Source organism: Larus michahellis, chromosome 2 (assembly GCF_964199755.1).
Source record: "Larus michahellis chromosome 2, bLarMic1.1, whole genome shotgun sequence".
Taxonomy (NCBI): Eukaryota; Metazoa; Chordata; class Aves; order Charadriiformes; family Laridae; genus Larus; species Larus michahellis.
This window is the reverse complement of record NC_133897.1, coordinates 63,054,944-63,071,936: the sequence shown is the minus strand read 5'-3', so window position 1 is coordinate 63,071,936 and position 16,993 is coordinate 63,054,944. Positions and strand designations below refer to the sequence as shown.

At 46.0% G+C, this 16,993-nt stretch overlaps 1 protein-coding gene across 4 annotated transcripts; it reads left to right on the top strand.

Annotated features, from left to right (window-relative positions):
- Positions 1 to 909: 909 nt before the first annotated feature.
- LRRC14B (leucine rich repeat containing 14B) lies at positions 910 to 7,684 on the top strand. 4 transcript variants are annotated; one of them, XR_012585581.1, is made up of 4 exons: positions 920 to 1,901; positions 3,241 to 4,693; positions 6,004 to 6,198; positions 7,043 to 7,684. XR_012585581.1 is itself a non-coding variant. In XM_074575687.1 (2 exons), exons 1-2 carry the CDS (start codon positions 997 to 999, stop codon positions 3,884 to 3,886), a joined length of 1,551 nt encoding a protein of 516 aa, XP_074431788.1. In that variant the 5' UTR covers positions 918 to 996; the 3' UTR covers positions 3,887 to 6,859. The 4 variants fall into 4 exon arrangements, 1 of the variants encoding a protein (XP_074431788.1); XR_012585582.1 differs by lacking the exon at positions 6,004 to 6,198 and having other exon boundaries at positions 910 to 1,901; XR_012585580.1 differs by lacking the exon at positions 7,043 to 7,684 and having other exon boundaries at positions 6,004 to 6,859.
- The last annotated feature ends 9,309 nt before the right edge of the window (positions 7,685 to 16,993 follow it).

Genomic DNA, 16,993 nt, shown 5'->3' with positions numbered 1-16,993 from the left:
CTGGTTGCTCAGCAAAAGACACGAGAGGAGACCATAAAGGAGATATCCGACATTGCTTCCCCTGGCAGGCAAGTACCAGGTTGAGAGAAAGAAACATCATCTCTGCTTTTGTGACAGCTGGGCGAGAGAGGTTTTTCTCCTGGCCTGAAAAGATAATAGATTTTGAATGCTCTCCCTTTCTTGTATCCCAGTGAAAACATGATTTCTCAACAGGAAAAAAAAGACCATCTGTTGCTCAAAGGAACAACAATAGGTTGGTTGCCTGGAAGTTACGAGAAAGTTTTAACTCTATGCTCTGTCTTGTTCAGCTTGTCTTGTACTTAACCCTCAGTCTCCTATCACAGGGAAGTGTCCTGGTCAACAAGTCTCTGAGCTCTTCCAGAGTCTTTGGTCTTTTCCACTGGAGCCACTGTATTTAGCTATTCCTTGGTGATAGGAAGGGCAAAATGGAGGGACACTGTGTAGCCCAATGACTGTAGCACCTCAGTCTTTCCTTATAGCTATCATTTTTAAGAGAAGCTCTATGCTAACTCTGAGAAATTGTCCCCATCGAAATCAGCATCTGAATCCCCAGCATATCATCTTTCATGGAAGAAAGTGGAATATAGATCATGTTATGTGTTTAAGTTGGACCCTGAATTCCTTTTTGTATGGCATAGGAAAGATAAAGAAATATTCTCATGTATGTGTGCTGCCCTGATCTTACTGTTCCTGCTGGGCAGTGGTCTGTACTTAGCTGAGTTAGCTTGTTTAGAGGACTTAAATGAATAAATGATCTCTGATGAAAGATCTCACAGTTAATTACTGCAGAATCACAGTATAGCACCAAAATAGAAAGCAGAGGATTAGCATGTGACTGCTCAGTCTGCCTTCCCAGAAAGGCTTCTGTTAGCAGCAAACAGCAGCTGCAGATAAAAATAGAAGGTGATAAACAACTAGGATCTGCAGTTAAACACAGAAGTCACTCTCCATGACGGCAAGGAGTCCACAGCAACAATGAAGTCTCTCCGATTCATTAGTGCCGAAGCATTCGTGTCAAATGCAGAGTTTGCCAGGAAGAGTCTCGGCAGTGTTGCCCATAATCTTTTTCCTCTTCTTTTTAAAGCCAGCTATTTACTGGAGCAAGGGGAAGTGATTCATGACTTGGTAGAGAACTGGCCATTTGTTGACTTTAACATCGGAAAACTTTTGGGAACTACTGTGGACTACCAGGAAGACCTGAGCCATAGAACATGTTCAGTGTGCTTGGAAAGCTGTCTGACAGGGCTGAGAGACTATGTGCTGAATCATCCTTCTCCCTTCGTGAAAAGGTTGAAAGTGGTTGACCTGACGGGTATAAAAGATGTTGAAGTTCAGTTTTGTGAGTGTAAGAAGACAATGGGCAGATGGGCCAGGACACAGCTGCTCTCTAAGCTTTGTGTAGAACTGCTGGTTTACCTCCAACAAAGACCCTGCAATCCAGGTATCTTTGAAATCAGTATTGATGTGCTAATTGATCTGTTTGTTACTGAGCGTAACTATGAGCTGGTAGTGCAGGCCCTGTTGAAGAAATGCTATTGTCCACTGAAGATCTGCTGTGTGGCATTAAGATCTGACAGCCTGGCTTTGCAGAAATTCTTCTATATCACAAAGCTCATTGATCCCTCTCTGTTGCGCAAACTGGAAATAGTTCACAATGTTCGTTTAGAAATGGAACACTTGGAAATGCTCTTCAACAGTATCCACTTCCCTCTATTGATGTCCTTGACCTTGCCAGCACGAACATTTAATGTGCGGAGGTTTACAGCTACAGATGAACGGATGCTTACTAACATTGGAGAAAAGATGGGCAAAATGACGCAGCTGACCGAGCTGAGTATGTCATTTTCTATACTCACAGGAAGAATACAGAAACTGCTCAGGTAATTTGGTCATCCTGCTTTCAGTCAAACTGTAAAGAACATCCCTTTGTGCCATCAGCAAGCTAAGAATCTCTGGGAATAAGGGCAGTGAGTATATCTCAGGGTATGTGTGAGTAGGGGCAGCAGGAAACTAGGAAAGACTATTTGTTGGGGAGAATTGGAAGCCAATATCTAATACCCTTAGAAGAACTGACTGTTCTTATTAGTCTTCCAGAGCTCATCTGATGAGTGTGATGAGAATATTCTTTTGGCTACCACATAAGAGAGGGGTACACCCAGGCATTTTTGATTTGCCACATCTTGAGCTTGTATCTCAATCAGCGTAGGCTGGCCTTTCATGCAAGACCTGAGTCATATTCCAAGTATTTTTCAGGGTCTCTAGTGAATTTTTGTCATCTAAAAAACAGGCAGTAAATATACTAAGATTCTACAGATACTGTATTTTTAGGTGGCCAGGGGGATAGTAGACTTTGATTTGAGACTTTGATTTCAGTTGTTTGTTGTGCCTGTCAATCTCAAAAAAAAAAAAAAAAGGTGGACAAAAGTTTAATCAAGATAAATCACCTTGATCTAAAATTTCTCCTGTACAAAGAAGTCATTTCATTTAAAAGTTGTGAATGGCACACTGCTTAAAATGATAGAAATAGATTACAAGTTTCTAGCCTTGATCCATCTGAAGTCTGTGGCAGAGGTCTCACTAAGATTTAGTATGTGTGAAAGGGATGGCTTGATTTTTATCTGTCAGAACTATTTTATATTCAACTAGAATATTTGCACATAATCTCAGGTACACTTCTTCTGTCCCTCTTCTTCATCAGAAAGTCTCTTTGCAACTCCAGAACAATACAACATGTAAACCTCTTGGCCATTTAAAAACTAATAGAAACAAAACTAGAAACAAAAGCAGATGTCTTGTTAGAATATTGATTAGGTTTCATTTTGGAATGGATCCTTCCTTAACGGAAATGATTTGAATAACAGCTTTCTACAAGAAGCGGCCACCAATGCTTTTGTGGTAGTAATGATATGCTGGTAATTCAGGAAGTAATAGGCACCTGACAACATGTAACTGGTTACAAAATAGACACATAGAATGTCACCAAATTAAAACAGCACAGCTGGAGTCATGTAAAATAGGAGCTAATTCATGGAACTGATATCAGGAGGAAAATATTCTTGTCATTGTTGGCACATGCTTCTATTTCTCAGAAGAGGTTAGAAAAAATAATGAATGTGGCAGATGGCTGCATTCGTAATGTGGATAGTTGTATGAAATGTTGTAAGTGTAGCTTTTCAGTGTTTTATGCCATAAATATTTTTTTTCTCTTTAACTCTGCAGCCCACTAAAGACTCCACTGAAGATGCTGGATGTTTCTAACTGCTCATTGAACCATGCTGATATGGCCTATTTAGCCAATAGCTTCCATGCTAATCACTTAGAAGCCCTGGACCTGAGTGGTCACAATATACCTGACCTTTACCCATCAACATTCTTTAAGCTTCTCAGCCATTCCTCTTCAGTGCTCAGGAGTCTTACCTTGGAGGACTGTAACATCCAAGACACTCATGTCAACATGTTGATTTTAAGTTTAAGCCCTTGTCAGAAACTACAGGAGTTTAGGTTTCTTGGAAACCCGCTGTCATCCCAAGCACTTAAACACCTTTTCACATTTCTCTGTGAGTTGCCAATGCTGAAAAACGTGGAGTTCCCAGTTCCAAGGGACTGCTACCCCATTGGCATCACCTACCCAATTGATGATGCCTGTCTCTGCAGATTTGATCACCAAAAATATGAAAGTGTAGCAGAGGAACTTAACCTTATTTTACTCCAAGCAAATAGGGAGGATGTGAAGGCTTCAACTCCACTCTTTGGCAGTTACGATGCAGCTGTTCAGGAGACGAACAATGAACTGGGAGCTTACTTGATGAAGTCCTTCAAAGAAACTTTAGAAAAGTTCACTACTTCTCTTAACAAAATGAGTTAAAGGTGTAACATAGTGGTGATGATATGCTCTGTCAAATAATAAGTTAATCTAGTCTTTTCTAGAACTGAGCCTTCATTGATCAGTCTTGAGATTTCTTTAACTTCTCAGCTGAATTTACTTCTGTTTGAATAAGCTCTGATCATCTGAGGCATTTTAACTGTGCTGTATCTATTGCATACACCTTACATAAGCACTACTTGCTCTCAAAAGAGGGGAGGACCCTTAATAGCTTATTATTTTACACAAAAGCACCTTGTTTCTCAGTAAATCAACAGGTGTTCAAGCTTGGCTGATTCCTTATACAGTTTCCTCTGGATTTGGCAGTGAGGCTTGTAGCCCTACAGAAAAGACAGGAAAGTCCTTTTCCAAGTCCAGCAGGATGTCTCAAAGACTGTGTGCCTATCCTCACCTATGGCTCCCAAAACCAATTTTGTTTTTTGCCTTTGGCCCTCTGAATTCACCAGTCTGTGTTTTATGCAGCACATTCACAATAGTGGGGGATGTGTAACAGCCTCCATGTCCCTCTGCTTCTTTTCTCCTGCAGAGGCAAGCACAATAAACCTTTTTTTTTTTTTTTTTTTTTGCATGGGGAATTACAGAGTTTGTCTAATACCTTGTGCTGGTGAGAAGTAAAGTTCCGTACTGAGGAGGCCAGCAAACCAAATGATTGGCTGACAGCAGGGGATTTCCCCCTACTTCCCCCAGTAATATAAAGCAGCCTATGAGGACTCTGCTGAAACTCTTGCGAAGTGTATTTTACAAAGGCGTACCAGGCAGTGCTGCACAGCCGTGCTTGTAATGTCGGAGGTAAGTGCCTCAAGCTGATCCCTTTGTTGAACCAGCTTCTTGGCTGGTAGAAGGTACCCTGCTGCTTTCAGCTGTTTTAAAGAAAGTCGGCGATAACAATGCAAAAAAGACTAGTGTCGAAAACGCATGTAGAAAAACGCATCCAATGCCAAATTCAGAAATGTGGAAAAGGGACGAGGCTGGTTTGCTGACTAACTAGAAGTTCATCTACATAAAATACTGCCCTCTTCTGCCAAGACTGTGTATTGTTCTGCTACAGAATTAACAACCAGTGCCTGGAAGAGTCACATTTATTTTGCAAGCTCCAGTGCAAGAAATGTATTTGAGTGACAGAGTAAACAGAATCCCAGCCCCACCCCCCCCGCACTGTGTTGGAACGTGGGTAAAGGGACCAGCAGGGTGTCAGGATGCAGCAGCAGGGCCGTAAAACAAGTCTGGGGAGAGTGCTGTAGTGGGGAAGGAAACCCCGGCTACTAGGCAAGTGTCAGAGTCTACTCAGCTTCTCACCTGTTAATACTGCAGACAGACCAAAAAGAAAGATATTAGCAAATCTTACTTATCGTCAGCCAATTTGAGATCTCTGCTGCCAGCCTCTGTCAACTCTACCAGTGCCCGAACTGTTCTGATGTAGAACTAGAGACTTCGTTAGCTTCCAGGTGATCTGAAAAAAAAAATAAATAAGATGCTCAGGTTAATGCCCAGCACTCTGCCATTAAATATACTTTAACAGTTCATGAAAACTTGATTAAACAGCACTGAAAGTGAATGTAGCAGGAGTTGAGGTATCATTGTAGTATTAAAGATCATTATTAAGATAACAAAGGCAGCTTCCTTGAAATAATACTGGATCTCATCATCTGAGGGTAAGGAAGAACCTTTCTTCACTTAGGCAGTGCTGGTTTGTGAAGCTTTCTGTTTATCCACAATAAGAACATGAAAGCAGCTACTAACATAGTTTACAAGAAAAAATAAATCAATGGATCGTGTACTGAGCAGAGCCTACAGCATGTATTGAAATGATTTTTGGATGTCTTCTTAGCATATGTTCTTTCTTCTAACATGTTTTATTGATTAAACATATGACGGTAAAATTGAAAGTGAATAGATGTGACCTGTTTATGTTTACAGAGCACTGAAAAAAAAAAAAAGTAACCCAAGTTGCTGAGCTAAGCAGCTGCAATTTAGAAAATGCCAGAACTGGGTTCCATATGGTCTTGTTTATATTTGGACAGAGTTACACACGCTCCCGTGTTCTTGCCTCTGCTCTTTACCTTTCCCTCCCTCTGACCTTGACATTCTTTCCATCTTAGATTTGACCCGTGACTTCTCAGCCAGATGTAGTGGTTTAAATTTTGCTAGGCCAAGGATCTACTCCTTTGGGATGAGCAGTGGCACTTCCTGTTGCTGGGAGAGGACGCGCCATGTACAGCAACTGCAAACTTCTGTGTAGTGATTCTTCCACCCGGTCAGCAGGGCCAGCTAAGAGGTTGTGCCTGGAGGTGAAGGTCGGCCATTTTGGAAGCATGTTGTGCTACAAAAGCAGGTCCTTGCCTGTTTCAGTACACAGAAAATAGACAGCTTGTTAGTAGATGTCTATTCAGCTCTTATTTTAGAATATTTAGATGTCTTTGTGAAGACTCCTGCCTATGCAACTACCTCTGCTTTCTCCTTGCTTAAAGACAGTCCTGGTCCACTCCTTTGTTTTATTTCCTCCTTCTTCTTCCCACAGACTCCTGCCTATCTTCCATTTTCAGTCTTACATATATATGCTGTCTCTTTATGACTCTCTGGGCAGGATGAGGATGTAGAGGCCATAATTTGTGTTTCAGTGCCCAGTGAGGATCAGCATTATGTCTATTTCAAATATTCCCATTGAGCCTGGAGTATGGAGGGCATTGCATTACAGAAGTGGTGCACGTTTATCTCTCTGTGCAGAATAGCTGTGAATGACTGCCAAACAGTTGGAGCATGGGGATCCATGTGTAAAAAGGATTTGGATCCTGTTCCTGGCAAGCATGCAGACGTTTTCAGAGTTTTGTGATCTTCTAAAATACACTTTTATAGGAATAAAGCGAAAGTTTTATTGTTTACAGTTGCATGTTAAAATTTTATTGCATGAAATACAGTATTAAATAAAATGCATAACAGGTTTCTGAGTACTTTGAATACTATCGAATCCAAAAACCTGAACTGCAATAAAACACTGCAGTATATGACAACAGTACTTTACTGACACAAAACTATATTTACCTGAGAAGCTGTTAGGAGAAAATGTCGTATTTTGGGCGTGGAGGGATTTGTACCCTTTTGGAATGGAATCAAATATTTTTTCTCTTTTAAATCACACAGTTTCCAACTTTAGAGACAACTTGTTCCAAGTTCTGAAGAACTCCAGAGCAGCTGTGTGCAATTACCTTTGCTGTGGTGACAGGTGCTCCTTTGTGGAAATCCTGTCCTTAGCTCTCACATATCCTACCTTTGTCTCTCGAGTTTCTTTCTAATTATGGTTGTTATTGTTGGTTTTAAATGCAGCACAAGCTGTAGCATTTTGGTGTACTGCAACATGGATGTGTGCCATCTCTCAGAAGGATTCCTGCATCTCTTCTGCCCCAGCAGTGCTGATTATGGTTTGGGCCTGCTCTTTCTTCCTTCTTCCATGTGTATGGGACTTGGCATTCTGCTATTAGAGAAGAAGGACTAATGCTATAACTAATTAAGCATATGAAGTTACTCTATACTTCGCAAGTACAGCCAGATATTGATTTAATCCTGCCTTGTGTTCCCTCTCTTTTTGATTTTTATCAAGCTGGAGCCATGCGGTTGATAATGCCGGCTATGGCTATTTAAAATCATGGACCAGAACTCAAAATGCTGTAAGATTTTAAAGTAAATTTAGCTTCATTTTATCTTTTATTTCCATTCTGTTACTTACAGTTTTATGTTGTAAGAAATCCTAATTTTTGAGAATTATCATTAAACACAAAGTTCAGTAAAGAAAGAGGATCAATTCCTTTTGTTATTTTTCTGAAAGCTAAAATTCTCACATTTTCAGTTCAATTTTACCTCAAACCAGCACATCAGGACAAACAGTGGACCAGCTGACAATACTGCCTCACTAACATTCCGGTAGTATTTATGCTCAATGATACCTTTTCTAAGATTTCTGAAGTGGCAGCTGCCCGTCAGTTTCAAATGCTTGTAAACAAATGCCAAGAAACACTAAGAAGGGAGAGAAAAAATGCACAAGTCTGCCCTCTGACCAGCTTCCATAGTGTGACAGAAACTATGAAGGTCTTCTAAGGTGAGCATGGTGTTCTATTAGATAGAGGATGCAGCTGGGCTGAGACTGTTGGAAGAGTGACAGACTGCTAGCTTTCAGAGAAACAGTCTTCCTCAGTCTCACATGGTCTGCAAGGGTGTGTATTGTAGTGAGATAGAGGACACTTTCCAGCTTGGTGTCATCTAAGACCTGCTTCTGCCATGTGTTGTCAGTTCAGACCATTTATCTTGTTGACTCTGTGTCCTCAAAGCCTCTGTGTCCTGAAGCTTCTCCTCTGACCTTGGCATAGTTGATCTTACTGCTTCCCCTGGTTTCAGCACTTCTGCAAACCAGACACCAAATCTGAGATGACAAAAAAGGTCTTAGCAGTCAAGAGATTTGTCCCTTTAAACAACATTCTGTACCCCTCTACCTTTACCCTTTCATCCTGCCCACTGGGGACTAACTCATTTGAAAACCCTGTGCAGTTAAAGTTGCATCCAAGAAGCAAATAACTATTGCCACCAGGACTGCCGAGAGCAGACAACATATCCTATGCGCAATTTCTACTTTCAGCTCTAAGCAGCACGGTCAGTTCTCCTTCCTTCAGCCAATGAGGCATTCATATTCTTTCTCCCAGTTCCTCTGCATCTGGAGTTCCTCCCAGGGACTTTCACACCCCTCTTTTTTTAACCGAAGTGCAACGATAGGTCATTTGCTTTTCTCTTTAAGCCATTGCTGGTTTGTTGGGTTTTTTTTCTGAAGTCCCTGTGCCACCCCCTTTTGCCTTCTCTGCCCCCATCCCCAATAGCCCCCTCCTTTTTGCTTGCTCACTTAGGGTTCCGTGTCTCTGAAGCATCTGGATCATTCTCACTACAGGGGTCGGGAGTGTTTACAGTCCTAGTTAGAGATACTGCTCCCTCACCAAAGGTGCCAGGAGGGAAAGCTGTGTCTTGTCCTCACTGTCTCTTGGCAGTGTTTTCATCACCCCACAAAATTGGTGCTCCGCGGTTTCCTGGCGACACAAGCCTCAAAACAACAGTTTTTAACCATGGCCAGGCTCAAAAATTGCAAATTTCCAGCAATTGCTCCCACACCAAAGGTGCCAGGAGGGAAAGCTGTGGCTTGTCCTCAGTGTCCCTTGGCACTGCTTTCATCGCCCCACAAACCTTGCTGCTCCACACTTTCCCGACAACTTAAGCCTCAAAACAACAGTATTTAATTCCAGCCAGAGCCACGCTGAAAAATTGCGAACATCCATCAAATGCTCCCACACCAAAGGCGCCAGGAGGGAAAGCTGATACTTGTCCTCAGTGTCCCTTGGCAGCATTTTCATATCCCCACAACCAGTGTCACTCTGGGCTTTCCTGGCGACTTAAGCCTCAAAACAACAGGTTTTCAACAGGGCTGGGCTCAAAAATGGCAAATGTCCAGCAACCGCTCTCACACCAAAGGTGCCAGAAGGGAAAGCTCTGGCTTGTCAGTGTAACTTGGCAGCACTTTCACCGCCCACAAAACCTTTGGAGCTCCGCACTTGCCTGGCCATTTAATCCTAAAAACAACATTTCTCACTCTTGCCAGAGCCGCACTGAAAAATTACAAATATCCAGTGATTGCACCCACAAGAAATGTGCCAGGAGGGAAAGCTGTTTTTCGGCCTCACTCTCTCTGGGATCTGCTTTCATTGCCCCACAAACCTTGGGGTTCCATGCTTCCATGCTTTTGCCCGTGACTGTAATGGTCAAAATAACATTCTTTGCCCTAACATTTTTCTTATCTAACCCTAACCCTAATCCCTAATTCCAACCCTAAGCCTAAACCTAACCCTAACCTAACCCTAACCTAACTGCAAAGCTAACCCTAACCCTGGCAACTTAAGCCTCAAAACAACAGTTTTTCCCCAGGGCTGGGCTCAAAAATTGCAAATGTCCAGAGATTGTTCACACACCAAAGGTACCAGCAGGGAAAGCTGTGGCTTGTCCTCACTGTCCCATGGCACTGTTTTCATTGCCCCATAAGTCTTGGTGAAACAAGCTTTCCTGGTGACTTAAGCCTGAATACAACAGTTTTTCCCTCTTACCAGGGCTGGGCTCAAAAATTGCAAACATCCAGTGAGTACAACCACATGAAAGTTGCCAGAACGGAAAGCGGATCCTTTTCTTCAGTTACACTTGGCAGTGCTTTCATCACCCCACAGACCTTGGAGCTCCGCTCTTACCTAGCCACTTAATCCTAAAAGCAATATTTATCACTGTCGCCAGAGCCGGGCTCAAAAATGGCAAACATCCAGCGATTGCTCCCACACTGAAGGTGCCAGGAGGGAAGGCTGTAGCTTGTCCTTAGTGTCCCTTGGCACCGCTTTCATAACCCCACAAACCTTGCTGCTCTGCCGTTTCCTGGAAACTCTAATGGTCAAAACAACATTTTTCTCTCTCACCACAGCCAGGCTCAAAAACTGCAAACATCCAGCCATTGCTCCCACATGGAAGGTGCCAGGAGGGAAAGAGGTTGCTTCTCCTCACTGTTTCTTGGCAGCACTCTCACAGCACCACATATTTTGGGTCTCCGCACTTGCCTAACAACTCAATTCTCAAAAAAACATTTTCCAAGATCACCAGGGCTGGGTTCAAAAATTGCAAACATCCAGCCATTGCTCCCACATGGAAGGCGCCAGGAAGGACCATTGTTGTTGTTCTGCACTGGCCCTTGACAGCGTTTTCATAGCACAACGAAGCCTAGCGCTTGCCACTTGCCTAACGACTTAATCCACAAAACATTTTTTCATTGTCTCCAGACATGGGATCAAAATTTGCAAACGTTCATGGATAGCTCCCAGATGAAAGGTGCCAGGAGGGAACTCTGTTTCTCAGCTGCACTGTACCTTGGAAGCGCTTTCACAGAACCACAAAACCTTGGCGCTCCGCTCTGCCTAACAACTTAATCCTCAAAAAACCCCTTTTTTTGCTCTCGCTAGACCTGGGATCAAAATTTGCAAATGTCCCACCAATATTTGCAATTTTTTAGCCCGGCCCTGGTGAGAGTTGAAGAAGGTTGTTTTAAGGATTAAGTCACCAGGAAAGCAAGGGGCCCCAAGGTTTGTGGTTATGTGAAAGTGCTGCCAAGGAACACCGAAGACAAGCAACAGCTTTCCCTCCTGGCACCTTTAGCGTGGAGCAATCGCTGGACATTTGAGCGAAAAAAATGTTGTTTTGAGGATTATGTTGCCAGGACAGCACAGAGCCCAGCGGTTTGTGGGGCGATAAAAGCGCTTCCCAGAGACAGTGAGGACAAGCCACAGCTTTCCCTGCTGGCACCTCTGATGTGGGAGCAATCACTGGACGTTGGCGATATTTTTAAGTTCCGCAGGGGTCAGTGTTGGGACCGGTGCTGTTTAACATCTGTGTAGCGACGTGGTGGTGAGGCGCCGGCACAGGTTGCCCGGGGAAGCTGTGGAGGCTCCATCCCTGGAGGCGCCCGAGGCCAGGCCGGATTCGAGCCCCCTGCTGTGGGAGAGGTGTCCCTGCCCGTGGCGGGGGCTGGAACCAGACGATCTCCAAGGTCCTTCCGGCCCAAACCACCCCCGCTCCCGCCATTCCGAGGCGGGGGGGGGGGGGCCGGGAGGGGCTTCTCCCGCCGCCCCGCCCCCGCACGCGCCCCCATTCACGCCTCTCACGCCGCGCCTTCTCCCGCCGCGGCGCCAGCGGCCGCGCTCGCCCCGCAGCCGGCGAGGGGACACGCGCTTCCCGCGCGCCAGCTGCAAACCCCGCCCCGCCGCACGGGCCGAGGTGTCCTCTGCCCTGCCCGAAAGCGGGCTCACCCCCCACACTGACACCTCTCCCAGACCGCCTTCCAAAGGCGGCTACCAGTGACGCACCTGCACAATTAGCCAGAGATGTCTCAGCACCTTACCATTACAGTCTGCTCGCAGTCAGAAGGACAGCTCGGGTTAGAAGCAACTAAGTGCAGAATCCAAGTCAGTCTCCAGGAAAACGCGCCATACGTGGGCTTGCGGGCTGTCTGCTGAGGTCTCTGATGAGACCTGCCTCTCTTGGGGCTTGCAAAGGTGCCTGTGCCCTCTGACGAACGACAAACTCCCACAAGCCTGAAAATCAAGACACAAGAACAAAACAGTTCACTTCATTGCCACAAGGCAGTACACAAAAGGGCAACTTGCAGTTCCGTGGCCAGCCTGGACCCAGCCACCACACTGCTCCTCTTGCTCTGGTTCCCTTCTAGACGACTTTCAAAAAACCACTCCTCTCTATTCCACTCCTCATGGACAACCGTTCAAGAGAGAGGAACAGGAAATCCACAGCAGCATTTTCTTATGGCACAAGAGCACAGGAACTCCTCTGCAACTACTGTCTGAAGAAACAGGAGCAGCTGCAATTCTAAACTTCAGTCCTCGGAGACAAAATCTGCTCTCCTGGGTTTGTGAGCACGAGTAGCAAGGAAGACATGCAGAGCAACAATCACAGCAAGCCTCTCGCTTTGTTCATCGACAAACTCAATCCTTAGGCACAGTCAGAAATGATCAGCCTCTTCAGATCACGGGCCTGGCCTCAAAAAGGAAATGTTTCTCCTCCAGACGCACACAAACTGAGCAAATAGAACCATCGGTAATGGTGCTGAGAGGGAGAGAGATTAGGACAGGGAGTTCCAAAGGGAGCACGGGGCAGCTTAACCTGCACAGGGACTGCCACTTCCCATCACACAAAGACCTTTGAAAAGCAGCATTTCCCTGGCACTTTCACCTTTAAAATGCTCATGCACATTAACAGATGACTATGTGAAGATATTTTAACATCTAGAGGGATGGATGGAATGTAGCCTAATGAGACAGGCAGTTGGGGCAGAGCAGCCTGCGCAGGGAATCCTCAGATTTTCGCTTACGCACAGCAAGTCTTTTGGAAAAACAGACACCTGCCCCTTTGAGAAGCCTCACTTTGCCCTAAGACACTGCACACAAGCAAGAAACTGCACTCTTAAAACAGCTACAACAACCAGTCCCAAAACTCTTCATCTCTCCTCATATGCCCTGTGCCAGCAATTTTGCTTTTTGTGTTTGAGAAGCAACAAGAACTGTTACAGACATTTTTATGCAAACGGGGAAACCACAAAAGGTTACAGAAAATTTGTAAACATGTGCTAAGGGAACAAAGAAATATTGGAAACAAAGCCAAGGCACCCAAGGGTTATGTTCTGGGCTCATCCCAAGTAAGCGCAGCTGGCAAGTTGGAAACCTGCGATCCTCATGCCCAGGGTTGCCTGATGGAAGGCTCCAAAACAAAAGTTCTCAGTGGACTTGTGACAAAACCCAGCAAAAGCACTGAGAGCGGCTGCCTATCAAAGGGAAAGGTCTTAGGCAGAAGAAAATACAGAAGGCAGAATGGAACAGAAACCCAAACAAGAGCTGTCTTGCGTGCATTCAGATGTGTATGAGGGTGTGTGCGTGCAGGCATGGATGAGAGCTCAGGGCACGCGTCTGTGTGCATGCAGACATGGGTGAGGGGTCAGGGCACACGTGTGTGCATGCAAGCTTGTGTAAAGGCTCACGGGACGTATGTCTGTGTGCAGACACGGGCAAGGGCTCAGGGCACGTGCGAGTGCATGCAGACGTGGGAGGGCTCACAGTACACACGTGTGCATGCAGACATGGGCGAGGGCTCATGGCACATACATGCGCATGCGGGTGTTTGTGAGGTCTCAGGGCACACGCGTGTGCATGCAAACACGTGTGAGAACTCGGGCGCATGTGTGCATGCAGGCACATGTGAGGACTCAGGGCACGTGCGGGTGCATCCAGACAGATGTGAGGGCTTGCGGCACACGTGTGCATGCAGATACGTGTTAGGGCTCCCAGCGCAGCTGTGTTCATGGAGACACGCATGAGGGCTCAGGGCACGTGACTCATTGGGAGGGGAAGGGGAAAGGGAAGGGGTACGAAAGGGGAAGGGGAAGGATAGGGAAGGGAAGGGTATTGGCAAGGTTATTTTAGCTGTACTAGTGTTACCAAAATGGATTTCCTTGTGCTATTCTTTTAGTTATTCCTGGGCAGGTACCAGGAAAAAAAAAAAGGCAGCAGAAGTACACACTAGCTAAATCTCCTTTTTATTGCCAGCAGGAAAGCTGCCTCTCAACTGGGAGCAGGAGAAGGACCCCATGTTGCAACTCTTGATTCCTTCAACGCAATCTTAAGACTTGTTACGTATTCGAGTTTGCAGTTGACAGAACCTCTTGGTTTTGGCCATTTTATCATCTGTTACCATTCACTTTTAAGTATTTGTACACACAAAGCCCCCTGTGAGCATGGTTAATGCATATTGTTTGGCTGAGTTTACATGATTTTGTTGCAACTTTTTTCTGAAAGGGGAAGGGAAGGGAAGGGAAGGGAAGGGTATGCACATACCACTAGGGTATGTATTTTCAGCTCAGTTGATCTGGGCAGCAAAGCCTCAAATACAGGAGAATATCACTAATTTCCAGTAATCAGAAGTCTTCGTCTATCACCAAATCATGAGGAGAACAGGGAACACAACCTCACAAGATGTACGTCTTGTTACTTATTTATCATTTACAGAAATCTTTGAGAAAGCCCTGAGTTTTTTGTTTTTTTTTTTTTTTTTCTAATTGCCTAGTGGAAGTGTTATTTTTCAAAGTTTAGGTCACTTTTGATTTAGATCTCTCAATGACTCAGATGCCTTGAATAATTTACCTCTGAGTCAATGAATCATTTTATGCCTGGTTTTACACTGGCAGCACACAAGGAGTGCTGTTAACATCAAGTGCATCGAAGGCAAAGGCTCTGGAGACTGTAGATGCTATAAATATTTGTGTATGAAATGCTTAAATGTATTACATTTAGAGGAAACCTTTACCATAGCAGTTGTCAAATAGTTTTGTAACAGTTCAGTGTCAATCTGCAAATGTTTTCACAGATGTTCTTGTACAAACTGCCTTTGAATTGAAAGTCCAGTAAAGGCAGTAGGGTTCCATACATCTATTCTAGACATCTACTATAGCTCAGGGGCCACCACTGGTCTGGTAACCATGTTCCATACATCTATTCTAGACATCTACTATAGCTCAGGGGCCACCACTGGTCTGGTAACCATGTGCCAAGGAAGCACAGCTAAACATGGGCCTCTGCACACACCCACCTGCCCACCTCTCCTCCTGCCTTTCACAGACAGCTCTGCAGCACCACAGAAGGAGGAAGCAAGTACATTCAAGAGCTCCTTACACTCAAGGTGTGCTTTGAAAACATTGGCCAGACATTTTGCACAATGCCACGGACCATAATCAAGGTAGCCCTTGCTTTTTTGAGAGAGAGAGGAGGATGAAGAGCTCAAGAAATGAGCAGACACAGAAATGAAACTATTTCCTCATTTCTACACAATTGGTCCAGGCCAGGAATGGACAGCACTGGTGGTGGAAAAATCTGGGATGTTTCTCTTTCCAAGTGTGACTTGTGAAGAAGGATTGCTTTACAGCTGATGAAGAACTTGATTTCAGCTTTCAGGCAACAACTTCTGGCAACTGCAATGGGGGGAAAAAAAGGAACTGGGCTTTCCAGGCTACACGTCTAGATTTGGATTGCAATTCCACAACCATGCTCTGCCACTCTCCACAAGGACAGAGTGCAAATGACAGAAAAAAAATCAGTCAAAAGCACTTGGGAACAGGCAGAGCAAACCTAGAGGATGCACTCAGAATCACTTCAGACCTTCTGGGCATCATCTGACAAGTCCCACTGCAACAGCATCTTAGGACCCAAGTCTTAAAACAGCACTAAGGCAACGCGCTCTGTGCCTGAGGACTTAAGGTCTCTCTTCAGACACAGACAACCACGACCAATCTGCAGCTGTTCTTTGTGCAACGCCAGGGAGGGTCTGGCTTCATCTTCACCCACCCATTCGGTAGCTGTGGCAAGAAGCAGCTAGGGCCAGCAATCCCCCCAGAGGCCCTCCCATCCTCACGCTGGCCCAAGGGACCTCGGGGGCCCTGCGATGGACTCCTCTCATCACTGCTGCGCAGCAGCCCGGAGGAGGCCAGGCCCTCTCCTCCCCTCTACCCCTCTCTTTTCCAACCTGAACGATTCTATGATTTCTATTTCAGAGTCGTGGGGAAGAGGCAAGGAGAGTGGCTGCCATCTTTTGGCCGGCAGCCCCATAGTACCAAGAGCAGTCCGTTGGAGATAGCTGGAGACCGACGGAGACCGTTGGAGACTACCAGAGACTGCCAGAGACCACCGGACACTGGCGGTCTCCGATGGTAGCCGGTAGTGCCCGAAGGTCTCCGGTGACCTCACACTGGAGACCATTGGAGTCCGCTGGAAACTGCCGGAGGCCATCGAAGACCGCCACACGCTGGCGTTCCCTTATGGCCTCCGGCGGCCTCTCGTGGCTGAGCGTCAGAAGGCGGCTCAAAGAACCGCGCGGCCGCTCTCTCAACCCCCGACGGTCGTGCGGGAGGAGCGGCAGGAAAAGGCAAAACTCGTGGGTTGAGACAAAGGCAGTTTAGCAGCACAGCAAGGGGCAGAAGAAAACACCACCAACGCCACTGGCAGAGGAAGGTACAAACACGGTGAGGTACCACCGCTCACCGGCCGCAGCCGGGACGCCCCCGCCCGCTCCCAGCGGCGACTTCCCGCCCCCTCCCCCGGCAGCTCCCGGCTCCAGACTGGGCATGGCTCGCACCGCATGGGATACCTTTGCCCCTGCCGGAGCCTGGGGAGAATTAACCCTGTCCCCGCCGGAACGAGGACATGGTCTCACACTGGAGACCATCAGAGGCTGCCGGAGAACCTCGGATACCGCCAGCCATCAGGGCACACGCATATGCACGCAGACATGTTTGAAGGCTCAGGGCACACGCGTGAGGGCTGACGGCACAGGCGTGTTCATGCAGATATGTGACAGGGCTCTGGGCACACACGTGTGCATGCAGACATGTGTGAGGGCTCAGGGCACACTCAAGTGCATGCAGACACATGTTAGGGGTCACGGCACGTGCCTGTGCATGCAGACATGAGTGAAAGC

Coding starts and splice junctions, on each gene's coding strand:
- LRRC14B (XM_074575687.1), top strand. CDS start 997: ATGAAGTCTCTCCGATTCATTAGTGCCGAAGCATTCGTGTCAAATGCA. Junction 1,902..3,240: donor AGAATACAGAAACTGCTCAG/GTAATTTGGTCA, acceptor TTAACTCTGCAG/CCCACTAAAGACTCCACTGA.